The following is a 17,246-nucleotide window of genomic DNA, read 5'->3' on the forward strand; positions in this document are numbered from 1 at the left end:
TCCCCGGGCATTGCTCCACCCCCTCTACTGATCTGGGGATAGCCGTAGACCAGCACATGCTTCCTCCGACACATGTGCAGTTGGCAGCCTCTTCTTTTATAGCTATGCTATCCCCCCCCCCCCTCAGTTCCCCTCCCCCCGCCTCCTCTGACCAGAGGAGGCGCTACTAGTGCAGCGACCAGGACATATACCCTTCAGCCCAGCTCCCCACCCACAGACACGGCCAATTGTCCCCGTATGGATACCCCGACCAAGGCGGAGGTAACACAGGGGCTCGAACCTGCAACCCTCGTGTTAGTAGGCAGGGAATCTACCGCTGCATTACCCGGACGCCCGGACTGTGTGTATAAAGGGTCAAGAATATTATGTAAAATATATTTTTTTATTTGTACATTTCTTATCTATTAATTTTTTAGCTGTATGAGTTTGAGAGTGCTCGTCTTGGCCGAGGAGAGTGGAGTACTATGCGGGTATACGTATTTTCAAGCTGTAGTGAAAGCATAACATTACAGTGGTACGTACGGGGAGACATTTTGAAAAGCCAAAAGTGGCTAGAGAACACATAAACAGTGTGTGGGTTTCTGTTAGAGCTGACGGTGCTGTATATTCTACTATGGTATGCGCAGAGAAAATAACATTTATTTGATTAAGGTACGCCTTAGTTGTCTTAAAGTGGCTTTCTTGCTGCCACTCTGTCTTTGAAGACTTTTAACCATCCGGCATATAGAATAGAAACGACTTCGCCCCTCACTTCAGACATAAAAGGCAAACCGAGGGGGAAAAGCTTTCTGTATTAATGTCCCTCTCCTCCCCGATGTCCTTTTCATTTATGTCTAAAGCTGTGATGTATCTCAACATTAGCCTTTGCATTACAGAATACATTTGCATTTTCCTGTTTCGTCTCGTCTCGTGGAGATTGTGGCGTTAAAGGGACAGCTCACCCTAAAATCGAAAAAAAACTATTTTTCCTATCACCTCAGTAGTGCTGTATTTATCCATCTATATCGTTTTGTGTTAGTTGCCTGAGTTTTGGAGATATCGGGCCGCAGAGATGTCTGCCTTCTCTTGAATACAATAGAACTGGATGGCACTCGACTTGTGGTGCTCAAAGCACACGCAAAAATGCATTTGAAAAACTCAACAGCATTGTCTCTTTCCAGAAATCATGACCCGGTTACTCAAGATAATCCACAGACTTTGTTGTGAGCAGTTTCATGTAGGAACTATTTTCTTTTGCAGTCTCATGTAGGAACTAGCTAGCAGCTAGCGGGTGTACTTCGGTCAAAAGAAAATAGTTCCTCCATGAAACTGCTCAGATCTGTGGATTATCTTGGGTAACGGGGTCATGATTTCTGGAAAGAGACATAATTGCTCTTCAGTTTTTCAAATGTATTTCTTTGGCACTTTGAGCACCACAAGCCGAGTGCCATCCAGTTCCATTGTATTGGAGAGAAGGCAGAAACTCTGCGGCCGATATCTCCAAAACTCAGGCAACTAACACAAAACAATATAGATGGATAAATAGCACTACAGGTGAGAGGGAATATATGTATTTTGGATTTTAGGGTGAGCTGTCCCTTTAACCTTTCCCTGTTTGCGGGAACGGGACAAACGTTCACAGCGCTCGACTTTTGATGTCGCCTCCGACTGACTCACAGGCTGCAGGTCGGCCATGCTGATGGGCAGCTCCCTCAGGGTCAGCAGCAGGTCAAGCTGGGTGCTCAGGGACGGGATGTTACACATCTGCAGCACGGAGGAGAAGACAGCAATAAGAGGTGTGAATCAATCAATCAATCAATCAATCAATCAACCAATCAATCAATCAACCAATCAATACATTTGTATTCCCATGTCTAGTCATTTACATGATCCATCCTTCATGGGATTATTCAGACACATTATAATACGAACAAAACCAAACGTTCCGGCATGTGGACACACCATCATCTAACAGCACAGGATATGTGTGTGTGTGGGGGTGCGTGCGTGTGTGTGTGTGTGTGCACGCGCATGTCCGTGCATGTGTGCACCCGCTAAAACATGCAAACAGGTTTTCTCCTCCGTTCTGTGCAGACACACACACACACACACACACACACACGCGCACACACACACACACGCACACGCACGCACACAGTGCAATTAGCATAGCATCTCACGCCCTATTTCCATGTGATTATTCAGATTCATTTCTCTGTTGCTGGGAGACACTTGAGGGAGCTGGAGTCACTGCAGGGCTGCAGCTTGTTCTTACACACTGCTGTTCTTTGGCATGGAGAGGCCAGATTGAGCCTCAGGTAGAGTGCTGCAGGCCTGTCGACAGGCTGATTTAACAGAGAAACTGAAGACTTGACACCTTGAAACGATTGGCTGAGCTGCCTACTCGACCTTTGTGTTGGGGTCTAACCTGTAATAAATCACTCCAGGTTGTCAGACCTTCTCTCACTCAGGCTCAGGTGCCTCTAGCAAAAGCCAAAAGGGCGCCTGGGCTGATGGATGCTTAAGGAAAGATATTAGGATCAGTGTTAAGAGATCCAGACCATGTAATCATTTAGATCATTAGCATCACTGTTAGAGATCCAGACAATGTCATCATTTGTGGCTATTTTTGAAGAACACCCAGATCATGTCATCCTCAGACACCTGCTCGTCGCGCGTCATCTTGTCACATTTTCTCACACATTTTCCATTTTTAATTGAAGCTTAACAGATCACACTCCCATGCCAAGGTTGCAAATATCATCATTCGATTCCTACTGGGCTGAAATTGCGTTCGCACATTTGTTACAAAGTTGCAAGTAGTGAGGTCTCCAGACCAAATTTCAAGCAGAAGGCCATATTTGCATAACCCGATCAGCCCGTGACGTCAGCAAGTTCAAGTATGACGTCAGCTATGCCGTCGTCAGTCAAGTCCAAGTATGACGTCCGCTATGACGTCAGTTATGACGTCAGTTCATTCTAGTACATATAGCAAAGGGTCTCTCGCTGGCAGATTATAGCAGCAGCTGGCTTCACGGCAGTCCATCTACCTCTGAAGCGTCGTTTCGCCTCACCCACCTCCCCAGTCCGCCACCAACGAGACTTTACTCCTGAAGTATTCCTCATGAAGGGGGGGGGGGGATTATCTATCTTACCCTATACAGATGTCCTCCTCTCACCTCAGGAGTCATACGCCAAAGTAATTGCGACGCATTCCGTTTGCTTTTTTGTGATCAAAATATCAATGCATTCCGTTTGCTATATAAAGTTTGTTCAATCCTACCAACTGGCCTCTCATGATTGAAATCACTTCCTCCAAGATTCTGCGGTTTTTGTTTTTGTTTTTACTCAGAGGCACAATCAGACGTTTGTTCTAAGGTAGAACAAAGGAATTTAACTCGGTACGATTTGTGCTAGGACACATAATTAAAGTTCTTGGCAAAATAATGACTTTCTCACAGAAAAGAACAGACATTATGTGCAGACACCTCACATATAGTGAAAGGAGATGGTGTCGGCCATTCCTCCTATACATTAATTTAGTATGATGGCATGTGTGGATTGAGCATGATTTGATTCGCTCAGCTCCTAAAGGGAAAGGTCACACAAATATTATCGATTTCTTCTCTAATGATGGGAAAATGTGTTCTCAGATGCATCTCTCATGTCCTCCATACGTATCCTGTGATGAAAGTGATTATTACTCATTTGATCAGCTCTCTAGGGAATAATTAGTGGTTAATTAGCTAATGAGAAGTATGGGGAGAAAAGCTCCGCTGGTACATGATGTAGGAAATGTATCATTATACCCCATTTAAAGGAATTATTTAAATACTATGCGATCACTGCTTAATATATAAAATCTATACTATTATTGCTTTTAGTTGCTTTAGAATCATAGAAGTATTATATTTAGAACACAACGCATTAAGTCTCTATTAGATGGGTTTTTCCCACAATAATTGGTTTCCCCCCGAAGTCATGTTGCAGGTTTTTAGTTCACTTGACTCAAATCTAGTTAAACACGGCCATAGGCACGCGTAGCAATTAGGCCAGTTAAACAGATAAAATAACAGCGCGTTAATTACTAATAAGAATGGTCTTTCGTGTCTTAGAATAGGATGCTAATAAAGTGTGTGATATTAGTTAATAGACCTTTTCTCTATAATGTGTGTAATAGTGTTAACCTATGACTGATGTAATACATGTTTTTGTTTTCATGAGTTGTTGACAGTTTTGTGGTGTGTAACGATGACACAGCAAAAAGGCTGAGTCACGAAGAACTTCTGCTAAAATGACGGCTGCCATCTGATAAGGAGAGGCCCCCCAGCCAGTTGACATCTGCTCACAGAAGTGTCAACGTCTAATGTACACCACTGTATAGCGACTCTAACAAGCTGAACAAACTTGTTCGAAGAGCGGGCTCTGTGCTGGGGACCACTCTGGAACCCCTGGAGGTGGTTGTGGAGGGAAGGATGCTACAAAAAATACTCAAAATCATGGATGACACGACACACCCCCTTTACGACCTGCTGGCTGGACAACGGAGCGGTTTCAGTCAGAGGCTCCGTCAGCTTCCCTGCAGCAAGGAGCGTTACAGGAGGTCTTTCGTACCCACCGCAATAACAATTTACAATAACTCCTGGACACGCAGAGAGAGGAGGGCCCTCCTCTCCCTACCGCCCCCTCCCCTCCCGCCCTCCTGAACATTGAATCCAATGCACTGTGCACATGCCCACATTGCACACTCACTATGTATAGTATGTATAGTCATATCAATCATTATATAAATAACAAACTGTACAGCTTTAGTTTAGTTATAGAAATAATAGAAATATAAATAATAGTATTATTCAATACTATTTAGGAGTATTTAGTTGATTTGATTTAATTTACCTACAGTTTCTGGGAAACGTAAGATGTAAAGGCGGTGGAAGTAAAGTGGTATATATTGTATATTGTATATTTTCGCGTATTGGTTTGTTTCTTTTCTTATTGCAATATTTTAATACTGCTGTTTCTGCACCTTACCTACGGAAGTTGTGTAACTTTTTTATTTGTGTAACTTTTTTTTATTGTTTAATTGTTTAATGTCATTGATGCTCTTGTCATTGATGCTCTTGTTGCTGTCATTGATGCTACTGCTGCTGTAACGCCAGAATTTCCCCTCGGGGATGAATAAAGTACTCTATCTATCTATCTATCTATCTATCTATCTATCTATCTATCTATCTATCTATCTATCTATCTATCTATAAATGTGTTGGTCACGCTTGTTTACGTTGGACTTGTCTCGACCCAACTGTGAGTCATGTCACGGCTATTTGAACTCAGTCTTATGCAGTATTAAATACCACGAAAGACCTTCCACTGGTTTCCGTGTGAAGTTCATTACTCGTCTCCCTTTCACCGCTTGGTGGGTCATTTTGGTAACATCGGAAATGACCATAACAGTAGACAAAAGGAATTTAGCTGTGTACGACTTGTGCTAGGACACATAATTAAAGTTCTTCGCAAAAGAATGACTTTCTCACAGAAAAGACCAGACATAATGTGCAGACACCTCACATATAGTGAAAGGAGATGGTGTACAAGACAGAGTCGACCATACATTAATTTAGTATGATGGCATGTGTGGACTGATCATGATTTGATTCGCTCAGCTCCTAAAGGGAAAGGTCACACAAATATTATCGATTTCTTCTCTAATGATGGGAAAATGTGTTCTCAGATGCATCTCTCATGTCCTCCATACGTATCCTGTGATGAAAGTGATTATTATCCATTTGATCAGCTCTCTAGGGAATCATTAGTGGTTAATTAGCTAATGAGAAGTATGGGGAGAAAAGCTGCGCTGATACACATTTCCTCTCTTCAGGATCGTAGGCTGGTGCTTAATGTGTTTTGACCACACCGTGTACAGTACAATCAGCATCACTCAAGAGGAATCTACAGTATTGCCGTTACAGAGAGACTGGATATTATATTTTCATGTCTATGCGTTTACCAGGTGACATGGGATCAACCGTCAACCCTCCAAAATACAATGACATTGTAGAAGACATCTAAGGCAGTGGTTCTCAAATGGGGGTCCGGGGACCCCCAAGGGTCCATGGCACTTTGCCAGGGGGTCCACGAAAAGTTTTCAGGGGGGAAGGGGGGGACTTTTTGTGTGTGCAAAAGCTTCATAGTTCAATGAAAATATGTTATGCTTTAAATCTAAAATGGTTCATGGATTACATTCTAATCTGACAAACCTATCAATTTAAATGTCAAGCACGTTAGCGTGGAAACAAGCTGAGCCCAAAATCACAAATCAGAATGGGGGGGTCCCTGGTATATTTTCTATCTTATAAGAGGTCCTTGGCTGAAAAACATTTGAGAACCTCTGATCTAAGGCACTTAAGAGGGTGACAGGTTAAAAGCCTTTAATACTTCAAGGCTTCATAATTTAATATCACGCCAACGTGTTTTGGCCATTAAGGCCTTCATCAGGGCAAGTAGAAACTGCTCACCTTTAGGCTGCTTCCTATATATAACCTATAGGTTGACAAATTTATTTTTTGTTTTGTTAGACACTTCATAGCAAACATTTACCTTATTTTAGTTGTTTCTTATTCAGATCCAACATTTTCAGTGGTTCTTCATCACTTTTGAGACTACAGTAGTGGCTTGGGCGGACGCAAACCGCCCGTGTTGGTTTCTGCAGCATGGTTTTTTCTTTCTTATCTTTTCGGTCGTTTTTGGGGCGTGACCGGCCACATTCTTATCATGTGCGAGCCACACGCAAGACCACACTACAGTGTAGTGCAATTGACAGGGAAGTTTTATTTTCAACACTCTTGATACGATCCATGGTCATCTGAGTCGAGGAGGATATTCTGTCTCTGCTTTTTTTTGTTATGTACTTGGTGTGAAAGGTAATGCAGTATATTATTATTATTACCTTTATTATTATTATTATTATTATTATTATTATTATTATTATTATTATTATTATTATTATTATTATTATATTCCCTGTCTTACCAAGGTCTCTGTTTGATTATGTCAGAGCTGACTGGCAGGAAGAGATCTGGAGGAGGAGAGCAAGAGGGAAAGATGAATTCTTCAGAAGAGGTGAGAACATTTGAATCTGTTGGTAAAATTAACCTGTTAGCTTGCCTAATTATAGGATGCTTATAGGATGTTTATTTGTTTATTATCCCAATAACTGAAACCTAGATGACAGCTAGTCTCCCTGGGGGTTCACTGTATGTCAGCATGAATTTTGGTTGGCTTGATTATTCATATATTTATAATGATATATTTTAGTATGCAAAGCTGCTGCTGTTGTCCAGGTCTGGATGATTGATTGTATGATGTGTGATAGTCTGATACGTTACACGATACACGTTAATACACGTTAATACAGCAAGACAAGGGCGTAGGTTTGATTTTGATATTGGTAGGGACACATATCAGGGAGGTCCGGAGGGGATGTAACCTCCACTGGACGCTGAGGTGTTTTGCATTTATGATCCACTTCTGATTTCCATTTCCTGTCATCTAGAGCAGGGGGGTCAGACTCATATTAGATAGTGGGCCGGATTTCCTCAAATTAGACCTCATGGGGGCCAGATAATCTTTTGGGCTAAAATCAATTTCACTCGTCAACACACAAATATGTATTATTTGAAATAGTCGATCATAAGTGTTTCCTATTCATACACCTATTGACAATAATTAAGCTACATAGGCCTAGACTGTATCTGATGATGAGAGAATGAGAAATTGCTCACATGAAAACACCACAGAATGACATAGTAGAGGAGTAGAAAAGTAGAAGTGTAGTAGAAGAGACAGGTGTAGCATAACACATGGGCTTCATAACGGCTACAGAAAGCATACAACTATTAACAATAATTAGGCCTACATATTGTGTTTGAATATCTGAGTTATTCTTTAGGCTAGTTATGTGTTCAGAATAGCTGCTTCAGATACTGTGGTATTGACTGCTCTGTGATCAGTAGGTTTAAGGCTGTTTTATAGGACGCATCGGGAGAGATGAGACATCCGCACAAGCTGTCACACACATGAGCTATCGTAGCTACTAGCTAATCAAGTTGACATTATGGTACATAGATATAATAAGCTTAACATTACCTGTCACAAGACCTCTCTATCGCTGCTTTACTGCCACTTACACAAGTTTCAAGTCCCCCCTGGGTTCATTGTTTTTGGTGCGTATTTAAAAGCCATCGACTGGTAGGCTGTTTTACTAAAAGCCCTCCATGTCGACTGGTAGGCTGCAGAAGAGAGTGATCATTCTCATCTTTATCCTACAAGTCGCTACAGCCCCCCCAGCCATACCAATTCAGGGTATCTCATCCCTACCGTCCCTACGCCCTTGTAACAAGATACTGTATGTCTGTTATTTGCTTTGATATCATAAAATAATTGCTCAGTAATGACTTTATATCCTTTATATCTTTCTCTATGGAACAGAGAAACACCAACAGATCAAAATGCCACCGCTGTCTGCAGTGTGGGAAATCTTTCAGTCACTCAAGTAACCTAAAAACACATCAACGCATTCACACTGGAGAGAAGCCATACCCCTGTGACCAATGTGGAAGCAGCTTCAGTCAGTCAAGTAACCTAAAAACACATCAACGCATTCACACTGGAGAGAAGCCATACTCCTGTGACCAATGTGGAAGCAGCTTCAGTCAGTCAAGTAACCTAAAAACACATCAACGCATTCACACTGGAGAGAAGCCATACCCCTGTGACCAATGTGGAAGCAGCTTCAGTCACTCAAGTAAACTAAAAACACATCAACGCATTCACACTGGAGAGAAGCCATACCCCTGTGACCAATGTGGAAGCAGCTTCAGTCACTCAAGTAAACTAAAAACACATCAACGCATTCACACTGGAGAGAAGCCATACTCCTGTGACCAATGTGGAAGCAGCGTCAGTCGGTTAGATGCCCTAAAAACACATCAACGCATTCACACTGGAGAGAAGCCATACTCCTGTGACCAATGTGGAAGCAGATTCAGTGAGTCAAGTGTCCTAAAAACACATCAACGTATTCACACTGGAGAGAAGCCATACTCCTGTGACCAATGTGGAATCAGCTTCAGTCAGTCAAGTACCCTAAAAACACATCAACGCATTCACACTGGAGAGAAGCCATACTCCTGTGACCAATGTGGAAGCACCTTCAGTCAGTCAAGTAACCTAACAACACATCAACGTATTCACACTGGAGAGAAGCCATACTCCTGTGACCAATGTGGAAGCAGCTTCAGCCACTCGAGTCACCTAAAAACACATCAACGCATTCACACTGGAGAGAAGCCATACCGTTGTGAACTATGTCTGAGAAGGTTCAGGGACTCAAGTGGCCTAACAAGACATCATTGCATTTACGCTGGAGAGAAGCCATACTCCTGTGACCAATGTGGGGGCAGCTTCAGTCGCGCAAATGACCTAACAGTACATAAACTCATTCACAGCCGTTTGTGTTTGGCGTAGCCTCAACGTCCGTTCTCTTTGACACCTAACAAGACATGAACGCCTTCACACTGGAGAGAAGCCATAATGGTGTGTAAGACCAACTTCACTTGTATTGGGCTAATCAGCTGAACAACTACCATATCGTTATAGTGTTCAGGCTAAGATTAGATTAGATTAGAGTAGGTCAGGACAGATTAGGCTGTAGATTAGTTAGATTCCTTGTGTGCTAGTTAGTTCTGGTTAATGGCTAGGGTAGCCAGATTGTCTGAGCTGTTGCTCGTTTGGGCTGGCCGCTCTGCTGCCGGTTCTAATGTGCCGCTGCTACCTCTGCCTCTGCCTTGGCCACTGCTGTTGTATGCCCAAGGGCTGGGCGATAAATGTCAGACTAATCCATTGTTGTCTATTCAGTGGCATCATATCGCCTGGTAATTATAATACATGATAACTTGATTGCTAAATTTTACTTTGCTTATATGATCAAAACTGTGATATACATTAGTATGTTTCAAAACTGACCCCTGTGGCTATTCGTGACAGTATCGCCCAGCCCCAGTGTACCCTGTCTGTTCTTCTCTCTCTCCTCCTCCCCCTCCCCCTGCGCTCTTCCTACCTTTCTCCCTCTCCACCTTCTCCCTTCCCTGCTCTCTCCTCCCCCACTTCTCTCCCCCTTTCTCCCCTTCCCTCTGTCTCTCTCTAACTCTAACATAAGATTTTTCAACAATGTTGTTATTATTATTACTGTTATTGTTATTGATGTGTCAGCTTGTTTTAGCTTGAATGTACCCGTTTGGAATGACAAATAATGGTGTTAGTGGATCAACAATTCCACATTCAACATTGGTATAATAATCCTTCTTAAATACCGGTATGATATTCATTTGTTTGTTTTTGTAATTCTTATATTTTAGCTCTGCTTCTTTCGTTTTATGTTTTATAAATTGCTTATATAGAGCATTCTTTTTTTTACATGCATTTTGTAGTCCCTTGGACATCCACAGATTTTCTAAATTATTATTCTTGTTGCTTTGAATATATCTATAAAAATAAATAACCCATTATGCTTTAACATCAGCTTCTGACTCCATTCCAGTTATAATTGAATAAATCATTTCTAAATGCAACTATAGATTCCTCAGTTCTCCTTCTCTTGTATTTTATTTCCTTATACTTCTTCTTCTTCCTATAATTACATTCAGAGGTGCTGTCAGGGTTTTTGGCCCCGTCGGTCGCTGGCAAAGAAATTGGGACGTTTGAAGCCAGATTTAGGGGAATGTCTCATTTTAAATTAACACTAGGATTAGACTGTTGTAATGTCATTATTCAGTCTTAAATTAATATCATGGTATGACACGGCATTGCTGTTCATGCTGGTGTCACAGAAGGGGTGGAGTTATCGGGCTCCGCCCCTTGGCGGCAGAGCACCTATGCTGAAAGGGGTGGAGTTCAATAACTCCACCCGCTGCTGCGACACCGGCATGAACAGCATTGCCGTGTCATAGCTGCCTGGATTAAATGTAAAGTGCTTCAGGTCAGCCAGGAAGGACCTTCCCCATCCTCTGTCACCAACAGAGGATGGAGCAAGTGCTAGTCTACAACTCTCCCCAAGTCGGCAGGGGGGGGGCGGAGCAATGACAGGGAGGGACAGCAGGGGGAATTGGACAAGTACTACTTCTGTACAACGGGGGAGAAATCAGCGGGTAAAGTCATAATCGCCTGCCATTTCAGAACTGGTGATTTGGCAAAAATTTGCCAAACTTTTAATCCTCGAGGGAGTGAGCAATCATCGTTAGGAGCTGCAATTTATGGCATCCCAGCATCCCAGTCTCTATATCTGTAATATTTTCACACCCACTTTCGTTAGCCTTGAATCGTGAGGACTACAAATGTTTTGAATTATCTCCTCAGCAGCATGGAGACGGCGTACAGCTAAACTGCAGGAGCCTCCAGGAGCCTCTGATGTTCCCTGTGCGTGGGAGCGGGGGCATAGCATTATGTACATGCTGTTAGTGTTTCACCATAGAGAACATCTCACACCATCTCTTCATTATCATAGGCCTTATGTGCCTGGTGTTAAATATGCCTGAAAAGCACCGTGGGCCTGATCCTGCTGGTTGTCTCCTTGCTACCCGCTCTCTCTGCCAACCACATGGGTCAAATGAGTGCCAGGCATGCTGGGAAATGAGCGCCAGGCATGCTGGGAGAGGTGATAACCACACGAATGGTGGGAGCCCGCCACTACGCCCACAGTGTGTGAAGCAGGAGGCAGGTGAACACAGATTGAGCCAAAGCCTCGGTAAGAAAGAGCTTTGCTGCTGAGAGGGGAAACTGTCATTTGCGGTGAGTTCTTTCCGACCACTATTCTGCATGTATTACAGGGTTATATATGTCAACTTCAAGGGGAAATTGTAATGTTTATCTATCTACGGTGGGAGGATACACAACACATCCTCATACCGAAACAACAGAATAAGTCGAATTCCAATAATTACTCCCAAAATGGCATATAGACAGGGTTGGGGAGTAACGGAATACATCTATTGAGAGTACAGTATTTAAAATACAAAATATGAGTAACTGTAAACCATTACAGTTACAGATGAAATTGGTGGTATTCTGAATACAGTTATTTTCTTTCAAAATAGAATACTTGAAGGGAATACTTTTATTTGTTTGTTTTGTTTCATTTGCTCAAAAATGAATATGAAGCACGCAAGTTGTGCGCGTGCAGTGTACCCGCCTCCTGGAAAATCTGCTGCTATTCACCTTGTGTTATAACACAGACACACCACAAGATGGCGGGGCGATCTGGAGGAGACACGCGCCAGGAGGATGCTCTCAGAAATGCGCCGATTGAGTTTGTGTTCTAGTGAAGAGTAAATCCACTTAATGTGTTTTTACTCTAAAACATTTTTACATTAACTTGATGCTGTTTGCTGTTGTTAACTGATGCTGTTTGCTGTGGTTAACTGATGCTGTTTGCTGTGGTTAACTGATGCCGTTTGCTGTGGTTAACTGATGCTGTAGAAATTAAAACAGGGGTCAAGCAAAACTGAAGACTTTGTTCTCTGGTGGATTCCATTTTTCCTTCAACCGTATCAGTTGCAGGACAAAACATACCACATTAATAAGTGTGTTTTTGCATAACCTTTCCTCTGAAGACAGTAACAGGGTCATTCCTCACTAAGTGTGTGAATGTTAACTGAATTCAGAGTGACCCAGACAAAATGGGCTCAGCAAGACTATTTTTGAATGATTCAAAAAGTAATCAGGCCCTCCCTAACAAACCAAAAGCAGCTGCTTAGGGCCCCCGCAGCCACCAGGGGGCCCCTGTGGGAAGAAGATGGCAGAGGTCTGGTTTTGACAAGCTCTCACACGCTACATTTTTAATCCAGAGCTGAGCTTTTGGACTGGTATCAGTGGTGGAAACTAGACATCCAGAAGAATAGGTAGGTAGGTAGGTAGGTAGGTAGGTAGGTACGACCATTGCTAGCTTGCTCCATGGTAGGACTTTAGTGATTTTACTTGTCTCTTAAATTCTATCTACCCAGGAATGTTTCGAAGATCCAGAGAAAAAAAAAAAAACACGATTTCAGATGGAAGCCCGTCTTTATTGTCACACGAACACTACAACACATGCATGCGGCCACTACACACACTCATGCCGACGGTGGCCGGTGAAATATGTCCTCTGCATTTGACCCATCCAGGCTTGTCCTTTCCTCCAGGGGGCAGGCCAGGAGCAGTGGTCGCTTTTTCTTTCCAGCGCCCGGGGACCATCATTGGACCATCATTGGACCAACTTCAGATGTTGTCGTCACTGGTCGGATGACGATCTTCTGCATGTTTTTAGTGGGGGGTTATGTACGGAGGAACCCCATGGGGGATACGGGGAGAACATGCAAACTCCACACAGAAAGGCCCTTTCGACGAGATAGCCCACCTGGGCAGTAGGCACTGAAGATATGGCGGCGTCACAACTCCAGCGCCCACAGTGTCCCAGGCGAGAATCAAACTCAGGACCTTCTAGCTGTGAGGCGACAGCGCTACCGACTGCGCCACCATACCCCCGAAGTGTGTTCCATAAGGAAAAGGCTCTATATAAATCAGTCTTTTTTTACTGCATTAGTTCTAGGGGGCATGCTAACGAAAGTGCTAGTGCTGGTGCTAGTTTACGGCTCTCCCCAGATCAGCAGAGGGGGTGGAGCAGCGAGGGGGGGAAATTGGCCAAGTACAATTGGGGGAGAAAATGGGGGCAAAATCAGAAATAATTTAAAAAAAGAATTAACACGTCGGGAGGCGAACCGGGTCTCAAGTTGAAAGACGAGGACGTTAACGGACTGTCGTTACGTTAAAGAGCTCGCCAGAGCTCGCCGCTGCTTCCTGGTTACAGCGCCCCCGACTCTGGCGTATGCGCCGACCGCACCAGCATGCACTTCACTCACACGACCGCGAAAGGTCGCATTCGTAAAAACATCAGGTCATTTTAACCCTGTTGAAAATCGACCCAATGTCGTCGTTTTTCCTTGCTAATACAATACAAACTGTATACCTCCATCATGTACTGGTCCACAATGTGCAGTTCAGCCACGGGTCCCTTGTGCGATTTATACATTTCCACGTCATCCAGGGTGGGAACATACCTGCAACATAAAAGACAAACACAATAGTTATATATCATATAGTCACAGACAGTTCCCGTTAGATAGATTCATAGTGGATATTTCATCACGAAGCGGGGAGAGAGTGCATGTTGTGATATAAGGCCTCCTCAAACCCGCGACAGTCTTCATTACTCATTGGAGTTTGCGGGTGGGTTTTCTGCTTTGCTTTCATTTCAAAGCCACGAGCATAAATCCAATAGGCTGTAGTGTAAAATCATTGCATTCATAATATACATTAAGCTGCTTATACTCTGCTTTGGTTTCTGCGGGTCTCTGTTTAGTTTCGATCATAACCACATTATAGAAAGTAACACTTTTGGGGATGTGCTTTTCATTTCTCCCCACACACAGTTTTCCATTCTGACCCCCCTCCTCCTTTTATGCTATACCACACTAGCTTATAGTGCAGTGATACTCAACGTGCGGCCCGCGGACCACATGCGGCCCGCGGGCGCCCCCTGTGTGGCCCGCGATGGAATTGCAAAATATAATTTACAGTGCACCTGAACGCAACATGCAGGATACCCGCTGAATAAGTGTCCAAATGTTCATGTCATTCTGGCCAATACTCCACTTCTGTTATAGCATTTCAGTCTGGAATATGGAATATCTTTCAATAATCTATGAGTTAGCTGCTCAATTGTCAAATACCGCCGTCTGCTTGCTACCCAGGCACTTATGTATGTACTTAAACCTAACTAACTTAACCTAACTAACTATCCGGTGTGCACAACGTTGTCAGACTAAACTCCGGCTGACACCTCAAAAACCTACAATCCGCTACAGAAAAATGTATATTGTTTGTTTATTAACTGGCCCCTGGCCTTCTATCATTTCACGAAAGTGGCCCTCGGGCAAAGCAAGTTGAGTATCCCTGTTATAGTGCCTTGGAGTGAGGCATACTAACTGTTCCATTGATTTCCAGTGGCCCGGGAGAAAGGCAAGTGATTAAAAAGCCAAGTAGCCTTGATGGTTAGGGGTTAACCCGCGTCAGTTTCTATAAAGCAGCTGATGGGAGAAGCCACTCACTGTACTTGCACTGTATTTGAACCCTGCTCCTCTGTCATCTTAGTGCATTCCCACCCGCCCAAAACCAAAGACAACTCACTCATTTATGAGCCGGGCGATGTGCCAGTAGAGTAGCGCCAAACATTAATATTGCAGCTCCCTGTTGGGAGTCGTTCTTTCGAGATTGTCTTCCTCAGGCCCCTCCCCCCACGCCATGCTACGGCATATTAAAATATATATTACGTTTTCACTGAATAAATATATTCCCTCCACGAGGTACATTAGATCACCCACCCCTTTCAGGAGGTCAGCCTCTAAAGCCACCGAGTAAAACGCAGGGTAAGAATCGGAACGCAATTTCGCCCACTTTCAGTCAGGGCGAAGTCAATAGTTTCCATCTCCGCAAATAACCCCGAGATGAAAGTTTGATAAGTAATGGTGCTCTGTAAAAGGTTCTGATGTTTAGGATCAGAATGACAGTGACCTTTCTGGTTCCAGACTGTCATAAGTCTTGTTTGCTGCAATATTTACTCGATTTGATTGCACTTGCAACTTTGTGATTGTCTTTAGTTATCTTCCTACTTCTTATCTCTGTATATTGATGTGACCGCTACGCTGCATACAGACACTAAGACAAATTCCTCGTATGTAACTTGCATACTGTGGCAATAAAAGTGATTCTGATTCTGATTCTGATTCCCATGTGATTACATGTGAAACCTATGTGATTACATGTGAAACCCATGTAAATGTTGTTTGCCACATGTGGAAAACATGTTGCTATACAACATGTGGCAACATGCAGTTTTTCCACATGTGAAAATGTTCCAAAACCACAAGCTTCCCATGGGTTTGACATGTGTTCCACATGTTTTCACATGTGAAATTTAACATGTGTCCACATGTTCACCACATGTCGACACATGTGGTGAAACATGACGGACACATTGTGAACCTCATGTGTTTTTTTCTGTAAGGGATTGTTAACCATATAGACCTTATTTTATGCATTTGAGTGAAATCTCCATTCTAAAACCCCATTCACTTTTCCCCATAAGGTCCAACATGCTACTGCTAGGGTGTCGTGGTCGTTGTGGGGAGAGTTGTAGACTAGCACATGCTTCCTCCGATACATGTGCGGTCACCAACCGCTTCTTTTCACCTGACAGCGAGGAGCTTCACCGGCAGGACCGGTAGTGCATGGGAGGATTAGCCTACACTAGTCCCCCCAGTTCCCCTCCCGCTTCCCACCCGCAGACACGTCCAAATACACGTGCCTGTACGGACGCCTGACCAAGCCGGAGGTAACACGGGGGCTCGAACCTGTGACCCTCGTGTTGTATAGGCAGGACGCCCATGTACAAGCTTTCGTCTCCACACACACTAGCCTACCGTGGACACAAGCCGAAAATCATATTCACCTGTCAACCGCTATTGTGTCTCTGTAAGGAATGAATCCAAAATCATGATGGTGTATTTTGGCAGAGTGTCATCATCCTACCTCCTGAGGGAGGTGATCTGCTCGTCAGACAGGCCTCCATCAACCTCATTAACGATGAACAGTTTGTCCTTCAGCTCTCCCGGTCGCACTGGGAAACTTTTGAGGAAGATATCTGCCGAAAGAATAGATTACAAAGAGAAATCAACTCACTCATGTCTACATGAAGGTACATGAAAGCTCTCCTCCTGACAGAGAGTCTCCTCAGCCGGCGGTGAAATGACTCCAAAAGTATTCCCGGAGACAAAAGGTACTTTGCTTAATTACTTTATGCCTCAGAGAGCCTAAGGGGGGATGCATCCATTTGCATTTTCCATCAAAATCAAAAGTGATGTGAATTCTTTGTTTCGCCATTTTTTGTTTTCTCCTGCATATGCAGGAGCTGTGACAAGCGCAACTCACAAGGAGGGAGGCTGCTACAAGAATCTGATCAAGTAAACACTATGAAATACTTGTGACAGAGAATCAGGCCTTGATTGGGTGGCACACATTTCAAGGATCATCTCTGGCAGTATTGTTCAAGAGTCCAACTTTCTTTTGTTTTGTTTGTAAGGTTGTCTAACAGCGGACTAACTTGCATTACGATTCGCACC

At 43.5% G+C, this 17,246-nt stretch overlaps 1 protein-coding gene across 1 annotated transcript in view; it reads right to left on the reverse strand.

Moving 5' to 3' along the window:
* Positions 1-17,246, reverse strand: part of LOC310794600 (uncharacterized protein) — a 42,303-nt gene that overhangs the window by 11,442 nt on the left and 13,615 nt on the right. The window contains exons 9-11 of the mRNA XM_083656586.1: positions 16,657-16,768; positions 14,036-14,126; positions 1,657-1,743 (exon numbers count right to left, since the gene is read on the reverse strand). Of these exons, the coding sequence (XP_083512712.1) occupies positions 1,657-1,743; positions 14,036-14,126; positions 16,657-16,768 (290 nt within the window). The remainder of the gene's footprint in view (positions 1-1,656; positions 1,744-14,035; positions 14,127-16,656; positions 16,769-17,246) is intronic.

Source organism: Poromitra crassiceps, assembly GCF_964638095.1.
Source record: "Poromitra crassiceps genome assembly, chromosome: 20".
Taxonomy (NCBI): domain Eukaryota; kingdom Metazoa; phylum Chordata; class Actinopteri; order Beryciformes; family Melamphaidae; genus Poromitra; species Poromitra crassiceps.